Source organism: Aquarana catesbeiana, linkage group LG12 (genome assembly GCF_042186555.1).
Source record: "Aquarana catesbeiana isolate 2022-GZ linkage group LG12, ASM4218655v1, whole genome shotgun sequence".
In the NCBI taxonomy this organism is placed as follows: domain Eukaryota; kingdom Metazoa; phylum Chordata; class Amphibia; order Anura; family Ranidae; genus Aquarana; species Aquarana catesbeiana.
In genome coordinates, this window is record NC_133335.1 from 209,391,038 (window position 1) to 209,408,474 (window position 17,437).

The 17,437-nt window shown below is 42.5% G+C and overlaps 1 protein-coding gene across 4 annotated transcripts in view; it reads right to left on the minus strand.

Annotated features, from left to right (window-relative positions):
- The window catches only part of MTCL2 (microtubule crosslinking factor 2), a 168,601-nt gene that overhangs the window by 10,691 nt on the left and 140,473 nt on the right, over positions 1-17,437 (minus strand). For all 4 annotated transcript variants that reach the window (XM_073606601.1, XM_073606599.1, XM_073606598.1 and 1 more), the window contains 3 exons: positions 14,819-15,064; positions 4,790-4,846; positions 2,055-2,125 (listed from right to left, as the gene is read on the minus strand). In XM_073606601.1, coding sequence (XP_073462702.1) covers positions 2,055-2,125; positions 4,790-4,846; positions 14,819-15,064 — 374 coding nt within the window. The remainder of the gene's footprint in view (positions 1-2,054; positions 2,126-4,789; positions 4,847-14,818; positions 15,065-17,437) is intronic.

Consider the following 17,437-nt stretch of genomic DNA (forward strand, 5'->3'; position numbering starts at 1 on the left):
CCTTTTGGAAAGATTTCTTCTCAAGTCCTGCTGTGTCTAAGGACAAGATATGAAGGGAAATCTCCCCAATGGGGCACAGATGGGCAAATAAACCTCTGACAGGAGTTTTTAAGGTTTCACTTTACAGTATGCTATAGGAACCCCTCATTGTGTTAAAAAAAATACCTTAGCAACTTTTCTTGGGCGGTAATGTTTTAATAAGCCTTTTCATTCATCTAACCCTCTCCAGTGAGTCGGGAAACGCTGTGTACATCACCCCCAACCCACGTTTTAATAGGGGTGCCTCTGCTCTTGGCCACTGGTTTGTGGGATAGTGGAGATCTAAAAGTCAGTTGAAAAGCTGAGGCCCCAGTACAACATAAACTTAGGACTATGGGAGACCCATACTTGCAGACAAAACATGGGCTTTTAGATTTTAATGTTAAAGTGGCTGTAAAGGCATGAAGGTTAAAAACATTCATAGTTACATAGGTTGAAAAAAAGACAAGTCCATCTAGTTCAACCAATTAAAAAAATAAAACAAAAAACAAAAAACCAACCATACAATCCCATATACACAATCCTATACGCACAGTTAATCCAGAGGAAGGCGAAAAACCCCAGCAAAGCATGATCCAATTTGCTACAGCAAGGGGAAATAATGCCTTCTTGATCCCCGAGAGGCAATCGGATTTTCCCTGGATCAACTGTACCTATAAATGTTAGTATCCAGTTATATTATGTACATTTAGGAAAGAATCCAGGCCTTTTTTAAAGCAATCTACTGAGCTGGCCAGGACCACCCCTGGAGGGAGTCTATTCCACATTTTCATAGCTCTTACTGTGAAGAAACCTTTCCATATTTGGAGATGAAATCCCTTTTCCTCTGGACATGAGGAGTGCCCCCTTGTCCTCTGTGATGATCTTAAAGTGAATAACTCAACACCAAATTCACTATATGGACCCGTTCAGTATGTAGCTCCCCCGCAGCCCCCCTTATACCTACCAGTGGCTGATTGCGATCCAGCGATGTGTATGAGAGTGGCTGCTCTCTTGGGTCTCTGCCTGAGAAACAGCAGCAGGAGCCATTGGCTCCCACTGCTGTCAATCACAGCCAGTAAGGAAGGAGCAAGGGCGGGGCTGAGCCCCATTCTGTTTCTCTTATGGACACACAGAGCGGGGCTCAGGAGCAAGCACAGGCGAGTGCCCCTCCCATACCAATCGGCTGGCTATGGGGGCACTTGAAGAAGAGAAGGAGCCAGGAACACTAGGGGGAGGGGGGAACTATGAAGAGGAGGATTGAGGCTGCTCTGTGCAAAACCACACCAGGCACCAGTTCTCATAAAGGATATTGGGGAACTGGAGAAAGTGCAGAGAAGGGCAACCAAACTGATGAGAGGCATGGAGGAGCTCAGCTATGAGGAAAGATTAGAGGAACTGAATTTATTCCCTCTTGAGAAGAGAAGATTAAGGGGGATATGATCAACATGTACAAATATATAAGGGGTCCATATTGTGAACTTAGTGATGAGTTATTCACTTTAAGGTCATTACGGAGGACAAGGGGGCACTCTTTACATCTAGGAGGAAAAAAGATTTTATCTCCAAATACGGAAAGGTTTCTTTACAGTAAGAGCTGTGAAAATGTGGAATAGATTCCCTCCAGAGGTGGTTCTGGACAGCTCAATAGATTGCTTTAAAAAAGGCCTGGATTCTTTCCTAAATGTATATAATATAACTGGGTACTGACATTTACAGGTAAAGTTAATCCAGGGAAAATCTGATTGGCTCCCGGGGGATCAGGAAGGATATTTTTCCCCTGCTTTAGCCAATAGGATCATGCTTTGCTGGGGTTTTTCACCTTCCTCTGGATCAACTGTGGGTGAAGGATTGTGTATATGGGATTGTATTTATTTATTTTGGTTGAACTAGATGGACTTTTTTCAACCCGACTATGTAACCATTGCACAGAGCAGGTAAGTATAATGTGTTAATTTTTTTTTCTTTAAATATCAAGTATAATAACACAAGGATTTGACAATTACTTAGAATATAGGCAAGAAATGAAACCTCACCTTTTTAAAATGGTCCCATTAGCATCCATGTCACAGTCAATATCTTTATCCTGCATCTTGTCATTGAGCGCCTAAGAAAAATTCCATTTATAAATATTTATAACCGAGCTTAGCAGATCAAAGAAACATGTCTAGATAATAAGAGGGATAGATATGGCTTTGTGTTGCCTTGTAGTGTGGGCTGAGCGGGAATACAGAACACAGCATTACAAAACCTTTACTGGATCACCCCACAGATGAGGATATAGGTTTATTATGCCGACTAGGGTGGCAGCTGAATGTTGTATAAAGTTACTGTAAGGAACGTGTGTGTCAACTAGATCCTACCACATTCCTCCGCTAGTCCATGACAGCTCACCACAAGATATGAAAGGTTTCAAAGTCAGACACTTCTCATCAGAAGCAAGTCACAAAGAATTGCAATGGGATTCAAATGTTAATCCAAATATCGTTTTCTAGTTAAGGCCTGAAACTGGCTGGCTGCTTTGATGCCATACAGACAGCTCAGTTTAAAGGGTTGGTCCACCCAAGTCTGATATTTCAGTTTCTGATTAATGCTTTTGCGTTAACCTACTCGACAAATGTCTATGCATCAGGCACTTTGTACGAGGGGGTGCTGATTAGTATTGAGCCTTACCCAGAAAAAAAATTGAGTGAGGAAGCTGAAAGTTGCAGGGATTCGCCGCGAGATCACTTTTATCGGCGGCGGGAGAGGGGCCACCCCCCTCCCGTCGCGCTCCGGTGCCCTCCGCCGCTTACCGGAGCCATCGGCAGTGGCGGAGGCGATCGGATCTTCTCTCTTGCTGGGTATGGAGACGAGTGAGGGGAAGATGGCCCCCACCCGTCTCCATACCATTGCAGGGCGGAAGCAACGTCAAAACGTCACTTCCACCCATAGCTCTTAAAGGTCCCTTTTTTTTTTTAAAATGTCAAAATGTAAATATGAGATCTGAGGTCTTTTTGACCCCAGATCTCATATTTAAGAGGCCCTGTCATGCTTTTTTTCTATTACAAGGGATGTTTACATTCCTTGTAATAGGAATAAAAGTGACATTTTTTTTTAAAGAACAGTGTAAAAAGAAAAAAGAAAAAAGGTAAAAAAAAATAAATAAAAGATTTTAAAACGCGCCCCGTCGAGCTCATGTGGAAAAGCGAACGCATACGTGAGCAGCGCCCGCATATGAAAACGGTGTTCAAACCACACATGTGAGGCATCACCGCGATCGGTAGAGCGAGAGAAATAATTCTAGCCTTAGACCTCGTCTGTAACTCAAAACGTGCAACCTATAGAATTTTTTAAATGTCGTCTATGGAGATTAAGGGTAAAGGTTTGTCGCCATTCCACGAGCGGGCGCAAGTTTCAAGCGTGACATGTTGGGTATCAATTTACTCGGCGTAACATTATCTTTCACAATATAACAAAAAATTGGGCTAAGTTTAGTGTTGTCTTATTTTTTAATTCAAAAAAGTGTATTTTTCCAACAAAAGTGCGCTTGTAAGAGCGCTGCGCAAATACTGTGTGACAGAAAGTATTGCAACGACCGCCATTTTATTATCTAGGGCGTTAGAAAAAAAATGTATAATGTTTGGGGGTTCCAAGTAATTTTCTAGCAAAAAAAACCTGTTTTTAACTTGTTAACAAAAATCTCAAAAAGAGGCTCAGTCCTTAAGTGGTATCTTTTTTTTTCAGGACCAAAGTGAACATGGCAGTACCTCCCGAACAATTCAATGTGGAAGAGCATAGGACCATAATCAAGTTCCCGTTTCTCCAGGGGAAAGGTGCGAAGCAGATCCCATGATGAAATGTCACAAACTTTGGGCGACAGTGGTCCTTCATATGAAACATTGGGTCGTCAATTTCGGTGTTGAAAGTGAGAAGCCCAGTGGAAGGCCTCTTTCTGTCTGTGCCTGCAAAAGTCAAAAGTTTTGGGATCCACTTTGCTGCAAGCTTTCTAATTTCCAAGTCGTTGTGGATAATGGCACCGACTCTCTCACGTGATATTCCCAGATATGTAGCAACACTTCGGCTGATATTCAGCGGTCCTCCATGATCATGTCATGGATGGCTTTCACATTTGCAGGCACAGAAACAGAACAGGCCTTCCACTCGGTTTCTCACTTTCAACATCGAAATGGCCAGTTTTAAATTATGAAGGGCCACTGTCACCCAAAGTTTGTGACATTTCTGCTTCGCAACTTTCCCTCTGAGAAACAGGAACTTGATTAAGGTCCTATTCTCTTCCACATTGAATTTTTCTGGGAGGTGCTGCCATGGTAACTTTGGACCTGAAAAAGAAAGAAAAGTTAAAATCATAGGTAGTTGTTTTTTGCACCATTGAATATAGACAAATTGTCCAGTACACCCTGCAATTTACAGCTTCCTTGTTCAATTTGTTCTGGGGTAAGGCTCAATACTTATCAGAGCCCCCTCGTACATCTGCTGTGCCTATTAGGTATTCCCACTCTTCCTGCTGGATTTTTTTTATTGATTTTACATTATAAAGAAGGCATCAGGAGAAGCTGGAACATCTGCTCCTATGCGGTGCTGATAAATGCACCATCAACACAGCACAAAATCCTTCTCCTCTGGTCACAGTAGTGTGAGGCACAACAATGCGCTCTAGGAATTACAACTCGTAAGGCAAGTGAGTGATCCCCTCTGAAATGCATTGGGAGTCGGCATCAAGGGTGATTTATTAGTGAAAACAGGAGGTTAAAGCTTTGAAAGACCATACCTCCTTCCAGCAGCTGCTTTTTCGCTCTGGGTCTCTAACCCACGACTCTCCTCCTTCCTGCAAAGAATCCAAAATAAAATTCATGAAAACCTAAAGAAGGCAGGGTTCTTAATAATCTTTCGTCCTTAGCAAATATGTTTTCTATTGCCATAGAAGATGTAAGAAATCATTTCCTGAACCTCTCAATAGTTGAGAGAAGTATGGAGTAGCCCCCACCCCCGAATCATACTTACCTAGCTGGATGCAGCATCAGTCCAATGCTGCATCTATCCCCCACCGAGCGATCAAACACCGCCGATCGCTCAGTTCTCAGGGCTCCCTGAGCAGAGAGCTGCTGACTGTCAGTCACCGCTGTCTGCGCTGCCCCCCTAACTTGAGCGCTGGGCTGTGGAGGGGGAGGAGTGGCCGGCTTAGGCTCTCAGTGGCTCGCTGAGAGGCTGAGCCAAGTGCCAGTCCAGGAATGTGGCCAGATCCCAACTTCATTGTCGTGATCTCACTCAAGCCTGGATCAGCTCTGTGACTTCAGACTGCTGTCTGCTGAAAACAGGATGAACTGCACTCTTGTGATCCACAGGAGAAGTACAGCCAAACGAGCTTTGCCTGTGCTTCTCCTTTAAAAAGGCATATACTGCTGAACAGATCCCAAACTTAATTTTACTCTCCCTGGCTCCTACACACAAAGATAAAAAAACACTGCATTCAGATCTGTAAATGACATTTTTTTTTCTGGATCTGAACACAGCAGTACTGTATGCTATGGGCCCATGTACACAGCTGCATCTACATCAGTAAAATTGTACTGCGCCAAGATACGTAAAATCTGCACCTGTGGCCAGTAGTTTGTACATATACAAATCTAAAACACATGAATTTAAAGGGATATTAAAGTCTCACCTGTCAGTCACTCTGCTTTACTACAAAAAAAACTGACCACACTAAGCAAGAGAGCACACCGTAGTCAGTTCTCTAGCTATGCTGGGAACACAGCCTGCTCTCCTCCAATGATCAGACTTGTCCTGACACACCCCCTCTGCACAGCCTTTCACTGAGAAGTTCAGTGTGCTGCTGCTTCTCCTCCCCCAGCTCTTATGCAGCTGAGAACAGAGGGAATGTGATCACTTATAATTTAAATGTAAGTTTTTTTTCCTTAAACTTTCCTCCTAAAAGTTTTTTTCCTTAAAATTCCCTCCTAAACTTGGGGTGCGTGTTATACGCCGATAAATACGGTATTTATAATGTTTTTTTTTCTATCTATACAAAAATGTTTTGCCTTTCATTTCTATTTTAAACTGAATGGGTTATTTTACAAGGTGAGGGTTTACAACCACTTTAAAAGGGATTGTAAAGTCTTTTTTTTTTTTTCTATAAAAATAACAAACATGTCACTGAGCTCGCATAGTGTAACTTCAGCCCTGCTTTTTGAAAGCTCAGACAATGTATTAATTCTGGACGTTGAATGGCTGTAGAGAAGCGAAGACTGAAGATAAACAGGCAAAACATGTAGGAGGATTTGTTTTATCTCTGTGTATCACCTGAGGCCAGTCACTTCACTGGGTGTATACAGGTGTATCTCAAAAAATTTGAATATCATCAAAAAGTTAATTTCAGTAACTCAATTCAAAAAGTGAAACTCATATTATATAGATTCATTACACACAGAGAGATATTTCAAGCATTTCTTTCTTTTAATTTTGCTGATTATGGCTTACAGCTAGTGAAAACCCAAAATTCAGTATCTCAGAAAATTTGAATATTACATGATATATATATATAGATATATATATATATAGATATATATATATATATATATCTATATAGATATATATCTATATAGATATATAGATATATATCTATATAGATATATATATATTTAAATAGGATTTTTAATACAGAAATGTTAATATAGTATGCACACAATGCTTGGTCGTGCTCCTTTTGCATAAATTACTGTATCAATGCGGTGTGGCATGGAGGTGATCAGGCTGTGGCACTGCTGAGGTGTTATGGTAGCCCAGGTTGCTTTGATAGCGGCCTTCAGGTCATCTGCATTGGTGGGTCTGGTTTGTCATCTTCCTCTTGACAATGCCCCACAGATTCTCTATCGGGTTTAGGTCAGGCGAGTTTGCTGGCCAATCAAGCACAGTTATACCATGATCATTAAACCAGGTATTGGTACTTTTGACAGTGTGGGCAGGTGTCAAGTCCTGCTGGAAAATGAAATCAGCATCTCCATAAAGCTGGTCAGCAGAGAGAAGCATGAAGTGCTCTAGAATTTCCTGGTAGAGGACTGCGCTGACTTGATAAAAACACAGTGGACCAACACCAGCAGATGACATGGCAAATCATCACTGACTGTGGAAACTTCACACTGGACCTCATGCAACTTGGATGCTGTGCCTCTCCATTCTTCCTCTAGACTCTGAGACCTTGCTTTCCAAATGAAATGCAAAAGTGTACTTTCATCCAAAAAAAGAGGACTTTGGACCACTGATCAACAGTTCAGTCCCTTTTACCCTTAGCCCAGGTAAGACACCTCTGACGTCTATGGTTCAGAAGTGGCTTGACACAAGGAATGCGATAGTTGTAGCCCATGTCCTGGATAAGCCTGTGTGCGGTAACTCTTGAAGCACTGACAACACCAGCTGTAGTCCACTCCTTGTGAACCTCCCCCAAATTATTGAATGGCCATCATCACCATCCTCTCAAGACTGCAGTTATCCCTGTTGCTTGTGCTCTTTTTTTCTACCACACTTTTTCCTTCCACTCAACTGGCACTTGTTGCTTACACGTTAAAATCAGTATTTTTTTCTAGAAAATTACTTAGAACCCCCAAACATTTTATATATATATATATATATATATATATATATATATATATATATATATATATATATTTTTTTTCCGCAGAGACCCTAGAGAATAAAATGGCAATCGTTGCAATATTTTATGTCACACTGTATTTGCGCAGCAGCCTTTCAAATGCATTTTTTTTTGGAAGAAATACACTAACATTAGCCCAATTTTTTTGATACCTAACATGTCATGCTTTAAAATTGGGCACACTTGTAAAATAGCGACAAACTACGGTACTGAGCGACGCTTTAAAAATTTCTACAGGTTACCTGTTTGGAGTTACAGAGGAGGTCTTACACTAGAGATATTGCTCTTGCTCTAACGATCGCAGTGATACCTCACATGTGTAGTTTAAACATTGTTTACATTTGCGGGTATGACTTACGCTTGTGTTCGCTTCTTAAATTTTTTATACATTGTTCCTTTAGATTTTTTATTTTTGATCACTTTTAGTGCTGTCACAAGGAATGTAAACATCCCTTGTGACAGTAATAGCAACAGGTACCCTTTATGGAGGGATCTGGGGGTCTATAAGATCACTTTTAGACAGCCAAGTTTGGCTGTTTTGAATGCTGTAATTTTTTTTAAATCTGGCGCCTTTAAGTCTTCTGTAAACTGAAAGTGATGTCATGACATCGCTTCCGGGTTACTAGATCCGAGACCCAATCAAAGCCGATTCCGGCATTGTTCGGGTCTCCGGCCAGCCGGCGGATGTGCCGGCTGGTCGTTTTAGGCCTCCCGGTGGGACAGGAAAGCCGTGGCGCGCTGAGCGGCTTTTTAGCTGCATCAGTTATTACAAGAAAGTCAACCGCCCGCTCTAAAAAATTATACCGTGGTGATGCGTGCAGCAGTAAAACCCCTTCAAGCTGAAGGCCACATATTTGCATTACGTAGACGTAAAGGGGTTTTAATATGCTTGGATACAGCACTCTGAACAGCCAGCTTCTTTAGCAATGACCTTTTGTGACTTACCCTCCTTGTTGAGGGGGTCAATGACTGTCTTCTGGACAACTGTCAAGTTACCAGTCTTCCTCAACCTTTCAACCTTTAGGCCCCTTTCACACGATCGGACCGTTCAGGTCCGCCTGTCAGTTTTGACGGCGGACCTGAACGGGCGCTCGATGTTAGCCTATGGAGCGACGGATGTCAGCGGAGACATGTCCGCTCCGCTGAAAGCAGACGGATGGCCCTACGTCCAGATCCGTCGCTGGCGGATCGGGTGAGATCTGATGAAAACGGACATGCTGTCCGTTTTCATCCGATCCCTCCATAGGCGGCAGCGGCGCCTGACAAGCCTCTCCCCGCTCAGTGAGCAGAGAGGGACCTGTCATCCGCCAGCTCAGCGAAGATCAACGAAAAGATCTCCTGCTGAGCTGGCGGACCGAGGCGGGCTCCGTGGAAACGGAGTCCACCTTGTGTGAATGAGGCCTTAGGCTTCATGTAAACTGCTGCTGGTAAACGGTTGTTTCGGAGCAGTTAGGCGTTTTTTTTCAGCTACCTCCGAACTCTCCTCTGTTATCTTATCAGTACATGTACACAGGGTCATTTATAGTCGTTTCTAGGCAGTTGAGTTTAGAAGCATTTTTTGGAAAGCAAAAAAAAAAAAAAAAAATGCGTTCAGGACGAATGTTTAGGAGGCATTTGACATGCCAAATGTCTGTAACGGCTTGTAAACGCGTGTAAACGTGGAAACTCGCCTTTGGCCGCATTTTGTTTACAGGCGTTTTTAATGGAGATACATTTTTGACTATGTGAAAAAAAAAAAAAAAAAAATTAAAACGCTCCAAAAAACGCAAACGCGACATGTAAACGCAGCAATCAGGGGAGGTTTTAAAATGTCCCATGTAAATTAAGCCTAACAGTGACTTCAAGCTAATTAGCTGATTAGAGTGTCACAACATGAGTCTACAATATTGAACTTTTTCAAAATATTCTAATTTTCTGAGATACAGAATTTTGGATTTTCACTAGTTGTAGGCCATAATCAACATTAAAAGAAAAATGCTTGAAATATATCACTGTGTAATGAATGTATACAATATAAGAGTTTCACTTTGAATTTATGAGATTCAAATTTTTTGCACCTGTATAGAAGGGTTTACAACCACTTTAACCTCTTGCCGACCGGCTCACGCCAATATACATTGGCAGAAGGGCACGTACAGGCATATTAACGTGCCTGTATGTTGCCCTTTAAGAAGCGGTTTGCGGGCGCACGCCCGCCGCGAGCTTGGTGAGTGTGATCGCGGGTCCCGCGGACTCAATGTCCGCGAGGACACCCGCGATCGTCTTATGGAGAGGAAGAATGGGGAAATGCTGATGTGACGCTGACCACAGCTAATCGGGAGCGGTGATCAGTGTCGTGTCACACATAGCCCAGCCCCCTCCCCCCAAAAGGTAGTATCACTCCCTAGGACACACTTAACCCCTTCACTGCCCCCTAATGGTCAACCCCTTCACTGCCAGTCACATTTACACAGTAATCAATGCATTTTTAATCTCACTGATAGCTGTATAAATATGAATGGTGCGTTTCTTGTTAAAAAAAATAAATGTGAATGGTCCCAAAATAGCGCCAAAAGTGTCCGATCTGTCCGCCATAATGTCGCAGTCAAGATAAAAATCGCCGATTGTCGCCATTACTAGTAAAAAAAAAAATTATTAATAAAAATGCCATAAAACTACCCCTATTTTGTAGACGCTATAACTTTTGCGTAAACCAATCAATAAACGCTTATTGCGATTTTTTTACCAAAAATATGTAGAAGAATACGCATCGGCCTAAACGGAGGGGGAAAAAAAAGTTTTTTAAAAATATTTTTTGTGGATATTTATTATAGCATAAAGCAAAAAATAATGCGTTTTTTTCAAAATTGACGCTTTTTTTTTTTTTTTTTTTGCGCTATAAACAAAAAAAACACAAAGGTGACCAAATAGCACCCAAAGAAAGCTATATTTGTGGGGAAAAAAAAGACATCAGTTTTGTTTGGGAGCCATGTCGCACGGCCGCGCAATTGTTAAAGCGACGCAGTGCCGAATCGCAAAAAGTGCTCTGGTCTTTGGCCAGCCAAATGGTCCGGAGCTTAAGTGGTTAAGCAACAGTAATTTAATAGTCACACTGTTCATTGTACTCATCAGCTATGTTGTCAGAGTTCTCCATTTTTACACCTATACAGGTATGTATTGGAAAGTGTAAGATTTTAAAATAAGTATTATTCTGTATTGTAGCATGTGAGTGAGCAGATTCCATTACTCTAGATCTGGGGCACTGGGACAGTTGCTGTGAAGGTATGGAACGTAACACAACCGTCTCCCATCCCCCCACCTCGAAGGTTCATTTTCTAATTATAGAGCTTTCCGTTAATGAGTTTTAAAATGTTTCAATGAGTCTTACTGCTTCTATTACCCGAGCAGATAAAAGGGTGGAAGAGAACGGTATTATTAACTCCACAATCCTGATCGTATATTATTCCCCTTGGCAGCCATAAAGAATTTCACATCAAGCAACGCTGGGATTCGGATCCATTTGTGCCGCTGGCGACAGGGATTTAAATACATTTGGCAAATGCAGGTTACTCCAATCTAATCCAAAACACAAATTAGGTTATTGCTGGGTAGAAAATACCGGCACACGGAAGCACGAGAGCCGCAGGAGGGGTTACTAAGCGCAGATTATCCTTATTGGGGGAGGAAGGGCGACTGTCAAAGTATGGTGACAGTATCACACTGGCTGATGGCTTCATGAAGAAGTATAGATACCTTCTAAGACATATTTTGATTATGGGGGAGGGGGGGTAACCAACAGCACACAAATACATGTTGGCAGATTACTGCATTTCACTCTTTATTTACCTTTTGTACATTGCTACATAAAGGGAAACTCACATGCAAAGGAGCAATGGGTGAAGTATAGTAACCTGAATAGCAACCATGATTAAGGCCAGCCATACACGGTTCGAATTTCGGCCGGTCCAGCAGGGGGGAAAAGGGGGGGGGGGGGGGGAAGACAAAGAATAGCATTGAGTACTAACCCATTAAGGGTATTGAGGCTCGATTCACACCTATGCATGTTGCTTTTGAGCGTTTTTGGAGGTTTTTTTTTCATGCTTGCCACGTTTTTGAGCCGCGTTTTTGCCGCGATTTGCGTTTTGCGTTTTTTTTTTTTTTCATTTTTTTTTACAGTCTTAAAAAAAAATTACAAAAAAAAAAAAAAAAAAAAAAAACAAAAAAACGGCAAAAACGCACCAAAAACGCTGCAAAAACGCAGCACTTGCGTTTTTGATGCTTGTCCATTGAAAACCATTACATGCAAAACGCTGCTTTTTGCATGCAAAAAAGTCCCCGACCCTTTCCAAAAACGCTGAGATACAAAAAAGCATTGATGTGAACATGTTCCATAGGAACCCATGTTAAAAAATTCCCGTGCATTTCTGCAAAATGCAAAATGCATCAAAAAACGCGCTAGTGTGAATGGGGCCTAAACGGACATGGATACACAAGGGTAAATGCAAATCAGGGCAAAGCATCGCGATCCAGTGGAGGTACATCTGCACTCGTAGAGCCCCAGGCATCTATACATCCCAACCAGATTTTGTAAAAAAAAATTCGGACAGTTCCGATTAAGGTAAGTAATCTTAAACAGCGGTAGAACAAAGTTCAAAACACAGTGCCATTTGGATAGTGGGTGGTGTAGCATCTTTCCAATGAAGAAATCTTTCTCTCCATGCATAGAAGGTGGTATAACCTAAAAATAACTTGGTATATCGGCCTATATCCTGAGCACCAAAAACGTTTAGCAACATAAACTTGGGATCCGACTCAAGGGTTAGATTTGTAGGAGGCAACCTGTGCACCGCACCTAGGGCAAGATACTGGAACCGCGAGGTTCATAGCCGTTGGATGAAAGGCCCTATGTAAGAATTTAATTTGGAGGAAAGGATCTCTGGTTAATATCATATTAGTAACAAAAGAATACAAACAATCCTCCCATTCCTCTTCCATCAAACCGGGAAGGTCTACCTGCCATTTACCAAAGGTCCTTTCTAATTTATCAGTAGGGGCTATAGAGAGGTGGAAGTATAAAGACGACAGGGGCCTGTCTATTATCTTGGTGATGAGTAATTCCTCCACTGGGTCCAACTCCAAGGTGAGAGAGGGTGGGAACGGTCTATGAAAAGCACATTGACGCTGAAATTATTTAAAAATTATCCACTGTGGTAAAGCATACGCAGCCTTAAGGTCGGGAAATGAGCGCAGCCTGCCATCTGAGACATGTTTGAGACTCACTATCCCCCTAGTAGCCCACACTTGAGGATCAGGAACACTTTTCATATGTGGAAGGTTTGGATTACCCCAAAGGGGAATAGGAGGGGAGAACGTCCCGGGAGACCAATAACGGGGTCTAGCCCTATGCACACCGAGATGGTAGTACGCATCAGGTTCGTAACTCCAGAGTGAGACTTTGCACCTAGGAACACTAGATTGGGATAAGGGTGGAGTACGATCCCATAATAGCCACCTCCAGAGTTACAGCAGGGTTATCTCTAGGCTGGGAGAACCATCACCTTACCGTCACACCAGGACTGCCGCCCAGAAATAAACTTGAAAATTAGGTAGCGACAGGTCCCCCTGTGCGAGAGGCAACTGGAGAGTGGAAATGGCCAAACGTGAAGGCCTCCTGTTCCACACAAAGGAGAATATAATGCCATTCAATTTATCAAAGAAAGAAGCTGGGGCAAAAGAGGGGAATTATGAAAAAGGTATAGAAACTTAGGTAAACAGACCATCTTTATAAGATTCACTCTATCCACTGGGGTGAGAGGAAGAGACCTCCAGGCCACACACTTCTGGGAGAAAGTCCTGAGTAACGGCAAGAGATTTAGGTCAAAGAATGAGGACAAAGGGGCACGCACCACCACGCCCAGGTTTTTAAATTCAGTGACCCAAGCCAACGGGGTATTAGTTTGGGGAAGGGGACCCGAGATGTGCAAGGGAACAGGAGTGACTCCCCAATTGACCCAGATACCTGAGAAGGACCCAAATGTATAAATAATTTGGAGGGCCGCAGACAGAGAGGTGTTCCTTAAAAACAGGAGGGTATCATCTGCATATAAGGAGATCTTCTCTATCATCACCCGCACCTGGATGCCCTCGACTGAGGAGGCAGACCTAATGCGAGCTGCCAAAGGCTCCATTGCCAACGCAAACAGGCCCAGAGAGAGTGAACAGACCTGCCTGGTACCCCGAGTCAGGGGAAAAGAGGGTGACAGTTGTTAGTTTGCACCCTGGCCCTAGGGTTATGACAGAGCAGCCGAACCCACTTAATAAACCGGGGATAAAACCCAAATTTACATAGAACGGCCCAGAGATAGCGCCACTCCACTGTATCAAGAACTTATCCTTTAACTGTCCCTGTCTACCATGAATCACTAGACTGGCTGCACAGAATTAGATCCTTTGCCAGTTAAAACACTTTCCATATATGTATTTTTTTTAACAGTTACTTTTTATTGAATTTATTTTCAAATTTGTACAAAACACGCACAAATAAAAAAAAAAAAAAAAAGAAGAAAAAAAAAAAACAAGGTTTATACAGTACAGTCCATATATGTAGTTAAGTATTGAGCTGCTTGCCTGAAGTTCATTTTAATCTTTCACTGTTCTGAATGAATAGAAACGTTCTTTTGAGTCCGCGTTCAGTTACTTTGTGAAAGGCGATATCTTTTAAACTGTTGTATACTGTATATTATATACCAAAGCACTCCCACTGATAAACGATGAGGCATTATTCCTCCCCAATTATACAATCAATGGGTCACTATCCCTCCCACTGATAGAGCACTATTCATCCCACTTACGCCAACAATGGGACACTATTCCTCCCACTAATACCAAGGATTGTACACTATTCCTTCTCCTCCTGACCATAGGGGTGCTATGTAATTTTTTTTACCCCCCCTGTCCACAGTCCGGCCCCCCTAAAGTCTGAAGGACAGTAAACCAGCCCTTTGTTTCGAAAGTTTGGAGACCCCTGGTGTAGGCTATACACGCATCAGCAGTTTGTAGCACACATTATTGGAGCATTAAATGATCCTATCAGTCAGAGGGCTGCTTCCCGCTACTTGTACAGTCCCACAAGAAGTTTGAGGCCCCAATGCCGCCTCAGTATTTTCTCACCTGCTGCAGGTCTTGCTGCAGGCCTTTTACTTGCTCCTCTATTTTCTTGCGCTCCTCCTGGAAGCGAGCCAGCAGCTCCTCCTTTTCCTGCCCCCAGTTCTTCTCGCTGACCTGTAGCTGCTTGGTGAGCTCCATGACCGCACTGTACGACTCTGCCAGAAGATGTTGGTGCTCTTCTCGCTCCCGTTTCAAAGCAGCTTTAATATCCGGAGAGTTTCTGTCTGCACCATGTTTACTAGACTCCAGCTGTAACACAGGACAATCTGTTACCACAGTGGAAATCTATCGGCAAAGGATCCCGCCAAAACATCAGGACCTGTCCTAGAAAAATACATAATCAACTGATACTAGACCTTCAAAGTGGCCCAAGAGGACAAGACCTCAAGATAACAAAAAGGCCTTGGAATTTAACACCAAGTCACAGTGATTAAATTGTATCTACGGTTAAAATTGAAATCATGTATTCAATTCCACATTTTATTTCAATTATTTTAAGCCTGCTCCTAGTACTCTGAATGGTCTTGAAGTCTGTCAACTTTGTGAAGATCACCACACATTCACTTCTTTGACTTCTGTGACATGCACTATGCCCTGTATGTAGGCGCTGCTGTGTCACACATTTCACGGAGCCTGCCTTCTGAACTACAGAGGCGATGAGGGGAGGAGTTTTTAGGAGGCGGAGTCAATACAGAAATCACTGCTTGCAGGCAACAAGGTACCATGGAATATGTAGTCCTTAGAAATAAAAAGTAAAGAACAGAGAAGAAGCTACAAAAGCATGCAGGGAATTCAGAAAGCTGATAAAGGAGATGGCCAGCAGACAGGCAGAACTCACAACATGAAAGGAGACTTTTCAAGTAAGCTTATTATTGAATTGCCAAATGACACTGTTTGTATTGTTGTTACAATGCTGATGTTGAAAAATAAATGTATTTGCTGTGACCTGAGACTATAGAACTCCATTTCCTGTGCAAACCATCCCACAATTATGTAGGTTTGATTCGCCCTCAAAACCAAGAAACCAAAACTCCATGTGTCCATCATTTGGAACCAAATTCCTCCTCAATTGTCCCACCTTTGTATTTGATCCAATGGCTCAGCAGTTATAATAAATGTACCATTCAAATAACATCATTATATTGTGGGGTTGTTTTTCAGGGGATGGGCTTGGCCCCTTAGTTCTAGTGAAGGGAACTCTTAAGGCGTCAGCATACCAAGACATTTTGGACAATTTCATGCTCCCAACTTTGTGGGAACAGTTTGGGGATGGCCCCTTCCTGTTCCAACATGACTGCACACCAGTGCACAAAGCAAGGTCCATAAAGACATAGATGAGAGAGTTTGGGATGAAGGAACTTGACTGGCCTGCACAGAGTCCTGACCTTAACCCGATAGAACACTTTAGAGATGAATTAGAGCAGAGACTGCAAAAGCCAGGCCTTCTTGTCCACATCCGTGCCTGACCTCACAAATGCGCTTCTGAAAGAATGGTCAAACGTTCCCATAGACACACTCCTAAACCTTGTGGACAGCCTTCCCAGAGGAGTTGAAGCTGTTATAGCTGCAAAGGTTGAGCCAACTCAATACTGAACCCTACGGACTAAGACTGGGATGCCATTAATGTTCATGTGCGTGTAAAGGCAGGCGTCCCAATACTTTTGGTAATACAGTAGGTGCTGCTGAAAACTGATATGAATAAGGTGTGATTGTTAAAGTGGTTGTAAACTCTGTTAAACCACTTGTACCTACAGGTAAGCCTATAAAAAGCTTTACCTGTAGGAACTGTGAATATCTCCTAAACTTGCACAGTTTAGGAGATATTCAGAGTACATGCAGCCAATGACATCATCAATGGATGCACTCTGAAGGGCTTACAGTGCCAGACCTTCAGAGCCCATCACGGAAACGGAGGCTTTCGCGGGAGTGACATCATCACGGCTCTGGCCACTAACAGCGCCAGAGGCTGCGAACCCAGAAGAAACACCGGGGGAAGATGTCAGCTGTCTCAGTGGTGAGCGGCCGCCACTGGAAGGGCTTTGTTTTAAGTTATTTCATAATGTGCTAGTATGTGATGTATACTAGCACATTATGCTGTTGTCTTACAGGTTTTTTTGTTGTTTTTTTTATTCTTCAGCGGTTTACAACCGCTTTAAGAGTGGGATATTTTTCTTTAGGCAGATAAAACTTATAAAAATTTAGTAAATAGACATCGTCACTTTTTTTTTTGCCCGCATGTGTTCGTGAAGTGGAAATGCATTTTTACAAAAAATGCCAAGAAAAAAAAAAAATAAAATCAACATTTTTAATTATGTTTACGATTTTTTTGTGTTGAGCCAGAACAAAAGAATAGGAGTGGTGAAAGAAAAGCATTTGTGGGATTAACCAATCATTTCCTAATTCTTCAAGGTCTGTGTACTTTGGGGATTGGCAGGGGAATGCTCTCTACCTAAATACTAAAAGGTGTCTCTTTTGTTGGGAGTTATAAGAAGCACATGCTCTGGTACTTCACTTATTTTGCTGCACCCTGCACCCTTATACACATCTTATCACTGCTTCTGTTTGAACACCTGCCTGACCCTAAACCAAGTGCCTGTAACAGAGCACTAGGACAGCTGCATG